This window comes from Hydra vulgaris, chromosome 15 (assembly GCF_038396675.1).
Source record: "Hydra vulgaris chromosome 15, alternate assembly HydraT2T_AEP".
Taxonomy (NCBI): domain Eukaryota; kingdom Metazoa; phylum Cnidaria; class Hydrozoa; order Anthoathecata; family Hydridae; genus Hydra; species Hydra vulgaris.
Genome location: NC_088934.1, coordinates 7,851,605 through 7,863,945, shown reverse-complemented (window position 1 = coordinate 7,863,945; position 12,341 = coordinate 7,851,605). Strand labels below are relative to the sequence as shown.

The 12,341-nt window shown below is 29.5% G+C and overlaps 1 protein-coding gene across 1 annotated transcript in view; it reads right to left on the bottom strand.

Annotated features, from left to right (window-relative positions):
* Nucleotides 1-12,341, bottom strand: part of LOC136072021 (GPI transamidase component PIG-T-like) — a 69,255-nt gene that overhangs the window by 37,883 nt on the left and 19,031 nt on the right. The window contains exons 3-5 of the mRNA XM_065819905.1: nt 8,647-8,881; nt 7,079-7,165; nt 6,783-6,864 (exon numbers count right to left, since the gene is read on the bottom strand). Of these exons, the coding sequence (XP_065675977.1) occupies nt 6,783-6,864; nt 7,079-7,165; nt 8,647-8,881 (404 nt within the window). The remainder of the gene's footprint in view (nt 1-6,782; nt 6,865-7,078; nt 7,166-8,646; nt 8,882-12,341) is intronic.

Genomic DNA, 12,341 nt, shown 5'->3' with positions numbered 1-12,341 from the left:
TTCTTCTTCTTTTTCTTTCGGCATTTCCCAATTAGGGGTCGCCACAGCGGATCAAACTCCTCCATCTAGCCCTGTCAAGAGTGTCCTCCACTGACACACCAGCCACTCTCATATCCTCCACCACTGCATCCATAAACCTCCTCTTAGGTCTATCTCTCCTCCTCTTACCTGGAAGTTCCATCCCCAAAACCTTCCTGCCAATATAGCTCTCCTGTCTCCTCTGCGCATGTCCAAACCATCTCAATCTCGATTCTCTAACTTTATCTCCAAAACATGCTACATATGCTGATCCTCTAATAAACTCATTTCTGATCCTATCCTTCTTTGTCACTCCAAATGAGAATCTTAACATCTTCATCTCAGACACCTCCATCTCCCTCACTTGTCTCTTTGTCAGTGCCACTGTCTCCAGTCCATACAACATAGCAGGTCTCACTACTGTCCTATAGATCTTACCCTTCATTCTAGCTGACACCCTTCTATCACAGATCACACCAGACACTTTGTGCCATCCGCACCACCCTGCCTACACTTTCTTCTTTACCTCTCTTTCACTTCCTCCATTACTCTGTACCCTCGACCCTAAGTAGGTAAACTCATTGACCTTCACCAAATCAACTCCTTGTAAGTGGACCTGTCCACCATCTGCCCTCTCATTCACACACATGTACTCTGTTTTACTCCTGCTCACTTTCATTCCCCTGCTTTCCAAAGCATATCTCCATCTTTCTAAGTTTACCTCCACTTGCTCCCTACTCTCACTACAGATCACAATGTCATCAGCAAACATCATAGTCCAAGTGGACTCCTGTCTAACTTCGTCCGCCAGTCTGCCATGACAATTGTGAACAGGAAGGGACCCAGGGCTGATCCCTGATATAGTCTTACCTCCACTTTAAACCTGTCTGTCATTTGTACTGCACATCTCACTGCTGTCACATATCCTGCACCACCCTCACATACCTTTCCGCTACTCCTGACCTCCTCATACAATACCACAGCTCCTGTCTCAAAACTCTATTATAAGCTTTCTCTAAGTCCACAAACACACAATGTAACTCTGTCTGTCCTTCCCTATACTTCTCCATTAACACTCTCAGAGCAAACATAGCATCTGTGGTGCACTTAGCTGGCATGAAACCATACTGCTGCTCACAGATCTCTACTTTTCCTCTAAGTCAAGCTTCCACTACTCTTTCCCAGATTTTCAGGCTGTGACTGATCAACTTTATTCCCCTGTAATTACTACAGCTCTGAACGTCGCCCTTATTCTTGAAAATTGGCACCATTATGCTATATCTCCATTCCTCAGGCATCTTCTGACCTTCCAAGATTCTGTTAAATAACCCTGTCAAAAACTCCACTGCTATCTCTCCCAAACATTTCCATGCCTGCACTGGAATATCGTCCAGTCCAACTGCCTTACCACACTTTATTCTCCGAATTGCAGCCCTTACTTCCTCCTTACTCACCTGGGGAACTTCCTGATTTACAACCTCTGTCTCTTCTAACCTTCCTTCCCTATCATTCTCTTGATTCATTAGTTCCTCAAAATACTCCTTCCACCTTCCCAAGACACTCTTCCATCTTTATCCTTAATCATCCAAACCTGCTGCACATCCTGCCCATCATGGTTTCTCTGTCTGGCCAATCTGTACAGATCCTTTTCCCCTTCCTTAGTGTTCAACTTCTCATACAGATTACTATATGCTTTTTCTTTAGCTTTTGCCACTGCTCTCTTTGTCTTGCCACACATCTCCTTGTACTTCTGTCTACTTTCTTCATCTTGCTGAAAATGCTAATTCTTTTTAGCCAACCGCTTTCCTCTTAAACTTCCCTGAACTTCCTCATTCCACCACCACGCCTCCTTGTCTATCTTCCTCTGTCCTGATGTCACACCAAGTATCTTCCTAGCCACATCCCTCACTGTATTTGATGTCTCATCCCAGGTATCCAGAACACCACCACCCAGTGCCTGTCTCACCTCATCCCTGAACTTTACACAACAGTCCTCATCCTTTAACTGCCATCACCTGATCTTAGGTTCTGCTCTCACTCTCTTCTTCTTCTTCACCTCCAAAACCATCCTACATATCACCATCCTATGCTATCCTATAAAAAATTCTATCCTATCCTATAAAAAAATAAACTTTTAATAAATAAAGTAAATAAATTAACATAAATTTTTTATTTGTTACTCGCTAATTTCTTTAAAATAAAAAAAATAATTTTTAGCTGCAAAGCTGTAATTAGAAATTTAAGAAAAAATCGTTTTTAAAAATTTAACATATTTTAATTCATTTATAAAAATCTTGAGAAAAGAAAGAAATTTGTTTCTATCAAACATGTTCAAAAATGTAATATTAAATTTAAGTATTTAATATTTAAAAAAATTGAAAAAAAATAAACATTCCATAATAGCATTTCTACATTTATTTAAATTTATTTAACTCATTTAGTGATAATTAATAATATTGCGGCAGTTTAAAAAATAAAAAAATTTTTAATATCTTTAAAAATAAAAAAATAAAGAGAACTTCATAACATCAAACTCACATTAATTAAGCTTTTTTTTTTAAAACATATATTTCATAAGATCTTGGACTTATTGATTATTAAATCAATATTCTTAAAGATATTTTCTATTTATATATATATATATATATATATATATATATATATATATATATATATATATATATATATATATATATATATATATATATATATATATATATATATATATATATATATATATATTTATATATATATATATATATATATTTATATATATATATATATATATTTATATATATATATATATATATATGTATATATAAGGCTTGAATTAACGCAAAAAAACAATTATAACATAAAACGCCTTGAAAATAATACGAAATAAATAAATAGAACTGTTCTAATTAATAAATTAAAATATTATTGTCATAAAACTTTAAACCTTATATTTGCGCAAGCACATGCTTATAGATCATACCAGTCTATAATCTATAAACCAAACAAGTAAGATAAAAGAAAAAAAAACATTAGATACCACATTTTTTATTAATAGTTGAGTAATGTAAGTTACTGTAGTAAATTAACTGGTTGTTTTGATTTGCTTTACAGGTAAATTTACTGAAACGTACTTTATCCATTGAGTAAATTGGTAGTGGTAGAGCGCTCGCCTCATGAGCAAGAAGTTCCGAGTTTGATCCCCACTAGTACAGCCCTCAACTTGTTTCTCCACACAGCGGCCTTGTTTGCTGAGGTTCGTGTTTTGGAGTTATAGAGTTAAGTGAGGGTTGTAACCACAAAAGTAGCCTCCTCGACTGTAGTGGCCTTCTCGGCCTTGGAAAAGTGATTAATTTAAAAATAAAAATAAACTAATCTAAATATAACTTTAAAATATTATTGGTTAAAGAATTAAAGGTTATTGGAATTGATGGAAAAATTGACAAGTCTACATTAGTACATTCTGTCAGTTATAACACTGATGAAGATCCTATTATTGTTGCTTCAACCAAAGAAGAACATCATCTTACATTTACAGCAGAATGTGGACCAACAGCACAAAATTATTTGAATCATGTAGTTATACCTAATGGAACTGGCGCAACCATGGCAAATGTTTTAACAGAACATAATAGTTTTCAGAGCTTAATCACTGTTATTGTAGATAACACAACTTCTAATACAGGTCCAGATAACGGTTTGGTTATAAAACTCAAAAAAATTCTTAAAAGAAGTTAGCTCCTTTTAGGATGTTTGCTTCATCAAGTTGAACTTCCACTGCAACACATTATATGTGAATTAGATGGAAATACAAATGGTCCTAAGTCTTATAAGGGGCTTATTGGAGATGCTGCATCTCATCAAACTCTTCGGAAATAGAGTTGTTTGTTAGCAGTGTGGGTATTTCAAAAGGTTTTATATCTAAAAAATTTCTTGCAAAAAAACCTGGACCAATTTTTCATGCTAGATGGCTAACTCTAGCTAAATATATTGTTCAAGCCTATTGTGTAATGTAGTTTGCTATTAAGCGCTCCAGAAAATACAAAGATGCTTGTCAACTTCTGTACAAACCCATTCAATTAGTCAAGCTTCAAGACAGCAGGATTCAGAGCATTGTTTTTAAGAACTTACAAGGAAATTCATATTGTTGTTTGCAAGAAAATTTCCTGTACTGCATGCTGCTGGATGAAAATCTGAATATAAGAAATCAAGCCCTCAACCAAATCCTTAAAATAAGAGCCCCCAACAACTCTTTGCATAACCTCAGAAAATCTGAGAGAGGCTATTAAATCAAACCTAAAACTTTGTGTAATAGATGTCTAATAATTCTTAATCTATGGAGAGAGCAGTCAAATTAACCTCAGAGGCATCTAAACAGGTTTATGGTTACGAAAAGAGACACAAATTCATTTTGACCAAAACCCAAAGTCAAAGAGAGAGTAAAAGAAACGTAAAAAAGTGTGACTATTTTATAAAATGAATGTCTAGTATGTTAGTTATACTTTTTGTTTATTTGTTTTATTCTTTAACTGCTGAATGATGTATTTACTTAGTAAATGACCGCGGCTATGGCCGGGGCCAGGTTTGATAACACATAGCCGCGACCGAGGATGAGTTTATGATAAGTGCTGCATTAATATTGATAGATCCTATAAAAATGTTATTTTTAATTGAAATTTATGATATGAGTTATAATTAAAAACAATACTTTTATAGGATCTAACAATATAAATGCAACCCCGGTCATAAACCTGGCCGGAGCTGCATTAAAATTGATAGATCCTATAAAATATTGTTTTTAAATAAAATTCATATCATAAATTTTAATTAAAGATTTTTATAGGATCTATCAATATTAATGCAGCCCTGATCATAAACCTGGCCCTGGTCATGGCTATGTGTTATCAAACCTAGCCCCGACCCTGGTCCAGGTTGCTTACTATATTTACTGTAGTCAATAATCTAAGTATAGTTCTATTGATATTAAATTCCTAATTACATAGACTTCCAGGGCTGGTTTTCTAGGGAGGGGAGCAGTTGGTGAAATGGACACAGGCTCCACAATTTAGGGCCCCCTAATGGGGGCCCTAAATCGTGCCTAATGAACTTCTTATTAAAACTTTTTTTTTGTAATTAATTTAACAACTATTCAGAATGACTAAAAATACGCATAAAATTATTGTAATTATTAAAAATTTGGTTTAATCTTAGTTTTCGATAGTTTTTCTGTTTTTTATCTTTGAAACCTTTTTTTTCAACCAACTGAAAAATTCAAGAAGCCTGTTAGTATAAAATTATATTTATATCGATGGGCCCCTAAAACTATTATTGCACCCGGGCACCAGAAGTAGAAAACCGGGCTTTTAGACTGCTAAAAAATAGGCTATAAAACATATCAAAATGGCTAAAAAGTGTGATTATTAAATCCAATTTCCTGAAGGGAAAATAACTTTAAAAAAAGTAAATGTTATTGTTTTGTGTTATTAACATTGCAATAAACAAATGCCAGGGTGACTCTTTATGATTTAAAAAAAAAACACCTAGTAGGCAGCGGCCTAATATATATATACATATGTTTTGAAAATTTGTATACATTTTAAAAACGCGCTAAAAAAATCTTAACTATGAAGAAGCTTGAAAAAAAACTTATCGTTAAAGAAGCAAACAAATTTTCATAAATAAAATAACGAAAAATAAAATAAAAATAACTTAACCAAAACTAAATTAAAAAAACTAACTAAATGTTATCTAAAATAAATAATAAACTATAGCGATAAGATTATCTTAATTAGGTTTGGAATAAATAACTATGAACAGTTTATCTTTACTAATGTTTTTATAATATAATATTATGCAAAAAGCTTTTTAAATAAAATAACAACTTACATCCAACGATTGTTTAACAAATGTGCACATTTAAAAGTTAAAAAAAAATTCTTAACAATTTGTCGCAGTAACATAAACAAAAGAAAAAATAATTAAATCATTTATTTAAAAAGTTGATAAAATTTTATTTTTATTTAAAGACATTTATAATAAAAAATACATACTTATATAAATATAAAAAATATATATACTATTCATTAATATTCTTATAAAAAATCATCAGCAGTGATTTGTTACTTTAACTAAATGTGTTTCAATAATATAAAAACTTAAGTAAAGATTAAAGTTATTCAATTCAAACGGCTTTCAAAAAAGTTTTTTTTTTCTTCTCAACAAAATATATCTACTTTTCGATTTATTTGCTTTAATGATTTTTTATATAGCTAATTAAAGAGACTGTCGCTGTTTAAGTTGTCGCTTTTTAAACTAAATTTTTTTAATAATTTTTCCTTTTTTAATTAATAAAAAAATTATATAAATTAATAATACAAATAAAAAACTTATACAACTTTTAATGATACTTTAATTAAAATCATTAGCTACTTTATTTAAAAGCGTTTTGCTAATATAAAAACGTTAATAAAGATAAACGTGTCAAAGTTATTTATTTTCAATGTAATTAAAAATCAATTTTTTTAGCGCATTTGTTAAAAACCGTGGTTAAACCATCAAAATAAAATATTTCTTTCATGGTTAGATAAAGACTTGAAATCGCACGCATTCCTGGCCAAGCCTATATATATATATATACATATATATATACATATATATATACATATATATATACATATATATATATATATATATATATATATATATATATATATATATATATATATATATATATATATATATAATGTAATATTTTTACAAATATTTCATACCTTTATTTATGCCAGTATGATGTGGATCAAACACTAATGACAAAGTTTGTTTTAGTTCTAGATATACATCATCACAATCACCCTAAAAGATTTATCAATTACATCATCATAGTTTCTGTAAACAAACAGTATACAATATCAGCAAACCCTCTAAAGAATTTTTAAATTACACCATTGCAATCACCTTAAAAGAATTAAATTACATCATTGTAATCACTTTAAAAGTATTAAATTACATCATTGCAATCACCTTAAAAGTATTAAATTACATAATTTAAGGTAAAATTAAACTTTACATTGCACATAGAGCGAAGATGAACTGCAAGGGAATGATATGAAGAATCAAATAGATGACTAGCAATCAGTAAAGAGCCCAAACCAGCCTAAGAATAAAATATTATTATAATAAAATAAGAATTCTAATATTCTTTAAAAAATAAATTTTTTTTTAAAATACTAGCTTTTTTGCATTTTTTTTATTTATTTTATTATTTCATTTTATTTATTTATGATTAAAATGTTTGCCATTAGGTTATAAAAACTTTTTTGCATAGAACATTATTTATGATAAAACTTCATTAAAATAATATGAGATGCAAATACCATAATTTTGAACTTAGTTTTCCATTATTGGTTCAAATAACTCAATTGTTGTTTCAATAAGTAAATTATTTATTAGCAAGTATTCTAGTATAGTATAGCAAGTATACTCATCCAAACTAATTGGCAGATATTCAAGTTGAAGAAACCTTTTTTTTTTTTTTATGTTAATTCACCTCCCCAAGGCCCAGAAGGCCACTACAGACGAGGAGGCTACTTAATTGTGGTTATAACCCTCTCTCAACTCTATAACTCTGAAACACGAACAAGGCCGCTGCGCGGAGAAACAAGTTGAGCGCGGTACTACCAGGGACGTGGTGTGGATCGAACTCGGAACCTCTTGCTTATGAAGCGAGCGCTTTACCACTACACCACTACCGCATTAAGTTGTCAGTAAACAAATAATTTTATTATAATTTTATAAAAAAGTCACTTAAACTGTAAGCTACCATCTTAAAAACCAAAGGACAAAAAAATATTATAAGTTTATTTTTGGAAGTACTTCAATATTTAGTTTTAATTTTGATCTGTTTGTCTGATAATGTATATGTGCAAAATGATACTTGATTCTAGTGGTAATGTGGCAGTAAGACTTGAATACATTATTCAAGATAAACAAATTATTCCTAATAAAGCAACTATAAACCAATTAATTTAACAGTAATTAATATAACATTACAAGTATACATGTAGAGTCAAGATACAATTATGTCGAAAATTACTTGTACTAACCAATGATAAAATATCTTTTACCACCAGAAATTGGTAAAAGATATTTTTAAATTGGTTTAAAAAGAGGTGGTAACTGTAGTTGGTATACCATTATTTTAAGGTGTATAACTACACTTGTTCTACCCTGGTTTAAAAACAAAAAAATAACTTAGTTGACATGATGGTAGCCAACCATCAGCAAATTCAATTTAATTTTTTTTACCAAACATATTTCCAACAAGGCTACACGCGACCACTATTAAAAGTTAAGAGTTAACAACTTGGGCTTTGCAAAAGAATGTATACGTGGCTTCTATTAAAGCTCAATAGGTGATCCAAGCAGATGTAAGTTAGAAGACTTACCTTTAAATAAATGAATAGATTTTAGCCTTAATAAATAATTTTTAGCTTACTCATTATTCAGGGGTTTTAAGTTGGAAACCCTCTCAAAGCACATAATTATTGGCAGTTAGGTTGGAAATGCCGAACCTACTCATTAAATGTTTAAATCATTTTATCTAAATATAAAAAGCAAATGCAATAGATACCTCACCTCACTTCCACATGGTAGCAATTTTTTCCAAGGTGTCAAATTTTCTGTGCAAACTGTTTCTTTTGGCAAAGTTGCATGTCTTAAATGAAGTGTTGCATTAATATCATTTGGCCAAACACCTTGAGGTTTAAAAGTAAAATTTGGACTTGATGTACTTTCTTTATTAATAAAGTTTAATGATGAGCAAAACAGACCAGACAGCGCATTAAGTAAACCATTCCAGTGTATGTTTACACTAAAGAAAAACAGTTTGTAATAAAATAATTATATATTGACTTCACATTTTTTCTTTTTTTTACTGTAGCTTTTTTTACTTCCTGAGGCCAAATGGGCAAAGAATGTTCTTCAATCAACAATGTTGTGTTTTTTTGATGATATTGTGAGAGTGTATGCTGCAGTATGTAACTTAAAACCTGCGCTGGTCAATAATGCAAATATATGATGGAAATATGAAAACTTAATACCATTTAAAGTAATAGCTTATTTGTATTTTTTACCAGGACACGAAAAATCAACAAACGTGCGAACGTTTGTTAAAAAAAAACAGAAAAACGAACGTCACATTTCTTAACTTTTATTTAAGCAAATGTATTTTCAACGACTTTAAAAGAAACAGGATTACTTTAATAGCATTACTTTTAAGTTAAATATTAAGTACACTATTAAAGAAAGTTTTGTTTTAGCATGGTTTTTACATGCTTGTATTAAAGAAAGTTTTGTTTTTAGCATGGTTTTTACATGCTTTTATTAAAGCCTGCAAAATTTTACTTAAAATGAATGCATTTGCTATTACTTTAAAAGAAACCATGCTGAAACATTGTTTTATTTAAAAGCGTGGCTTTTTTAAATTTTTTTATCATTTAAGTGGAGTAATGTTCATTTGCATACTAAAAAGCACTATTAAAAAATATGATTAGAATAATTAGGTTTTACTGAAATATATATAATCTAATAGAATATATAGAATTATTTTGTTTATAATAGTTTAATTTATTATTATTGTAATAACATTATATTTTTAATAATATATACTTAATATTATAGATAAACTAATATAATAATTTCAAATTAAGTATTTAATAATAACTCAATATAATAACTTATTAAATACTTAATACAATATTATAATTTTTAAAGGTTTAAAAAAAGAAAAGTCGATACAACTTCTATTTTATTTTTAGTTCCCTTTTATTTTAATTTCCTCAAGTCAAAAAGTTTGTCAAATTTATTTACTTATAAAAACGTTTTTTCATAAGTAAATAACTTTAACAAACGAAATAAGGAAAAGTTCATTATTTTGTATTTAACTGTTTACAATCATTAAGTTATTGCATATCATTTAGGTTATTTTCCTAAAGACAAGGTTTTTTTTCGTCGATAAACACACGCCGATAAAACATTTTCGCTAATATTGCTGATCAATTCGCTGCAGCAAAAAAAAGTTAATTGTTGTAAAGTCTATTTAAATAGTATATTACGTAAAGTCAACAGTAAAAAAAAGCGAAAGCACATTGTTTCTTTAAAATGGCAACAACAACAATGAACAACAACAGCAATAAACAAAATGCTCAACTTAATGTTCTTATTTACTTCGAACTCACCCTGAAAATTAGCAAGCATTAGCAAACTCCTTAAATAAAGATGAATTTATGCTGTCAAATCCAAAAGTTTCACTTCACAAGAAGGTTTATCTTCCTTTTAGAGTTAAACCATTTATTACTTCTTGCAGTAACAGTTTTTCAATAGAAGTGTTCCTATGAGAAGTTAGCATTTATTTTCTTAAACATTCTGAAAAAATACAATACAGATATAAATCAAAAACTATTTTATATATATATATATTTTTTTTTCAAAAGCATACAGTGTAAACGTATAGCTGCTATTTTTTATTGATAAAAAAAAAATATTAGTGCGAAAATAATGTGATATTATTATATAAGATACGAACGTCGACATTTGTTAAAAAAAAACGATTTGTTGCGCCCTGTTTACAAACAAATTTGAAAAGAAAGGCCGACACATTTTGTGTGGAAACTTTTTTTCTTTCCCCAGCAGGGCCTGCAGAAAAATCCCTTCCATCTCCTATTTCAGAATAGTTGCTAAAAATTTTTTATAAGTTTTACATTTTTTAAAGTTCTAATGCACACATGTAATAATAATAATAATAATAATAATTATTATTATTATTATTATTATTATTATTGTTATTATTGTTATTATTATTGTTATTATTATTAAAATAGTAATAATAATAATGATAATTATTATTATTGTTATAATAATAATAACAATAATAATAATGATGATGACGATGGTAATAATATAAGTAATATATTTTATTTTTAAAAAGTAACTGTTTCAAAATTTTCTGCCTTGCAACTAAGAGAATAGTCACTAGGGTCTGTGCAAACAGATATCAAATAAGGGGAGAGGGACCACTGAAGAGACTTATGAAGTTATGAAGTCACGAGGGTCTAATTTTTGAGATGATATACAAGATTTCGTGATCTGAGAACTAGACTGAAAACAATAATATCTGGGTCAAAAAACTTAGAGATCCTAATTTTAATGTCACAATGAAAAGTTTCGATAGGGCTGAAGTATGTGAGTTAGTTGGCCTCTTTATTCTTCATACTATTAGTCAAGACTATGGGTTGCAAACTACTGAATTATATAGAGATTAATGGACCACTTTCCGAGATATTCAAGAAAAACATCGCTCATCTTTTTAAGGAGAAGTTTAAGCTAAAACTCACAATAAAGACCAACCTAAAAACTGTAAACTTGCTCAATGTTACCTTCAACCTGTCAGAAAATACTTACCAGCCATACAGAAAACCAGGTGACCACCGATTATACATCATCATAAATTCTAACCACTCCCCTAGTATTATTAAATCCATACGAACTATGATATCCAATATATATTAGCAATATTTCATTTAGCAAGGAAGTTTTTGATAGAGCAACATCATTTTATAAATGCCTCAGCAGCTTGTGGATATAATGAAAAGATTACTTCCAAAAAAACCTTACATCATCAAAATCAAGATCACAAAACATCATTTGGTTTAATCCTCTATTCTCACAAAATGTAAAAATCAACATCATTCAAAATTTTCTAAATCTAATTGAAAAGTTTTGCAAAATTTTTAATAGGAATAATTAAAAAGTCAGTTTTAGCTTTTTCCTTAACATCACCAATATTATTAATTCACACAATAAAAAAATATTATCTGTTTACAACATGTAACTGCCGGCAACCTTCAGAATGTCCATTAAAAGGCATGTGTCTTAATAAAAATATAATTTACGCCTGCAATGTAAAAACATCACTGTAAAATAGTGGTTTTAATTATATTGGTACAAACATAAAAACTCCTTTCAATATGCAAGTAAAGCTAATACCACAGAACTTTCTAAATAATCTTGGAGAAAAAAAAAAGTAGGGATTTATAAATCCAATTCTTACGTGGAAGATTATCGATAGGGCAGAGCTATTTAAACCTGGAAGAAAGTTGTGTAACCTTTGTTTAAATAAAAAATACAATACCATTACATCATCTTTGAAACTTTTGAATAAACAAAATGAACTAATATCAAAATGCCGCCATGAAAACAAATTTGTTATCTACAATTTAAACTGTATTGTATTTTCGTATATATATATATTTGTCATCATGGTTGTTTGTAAT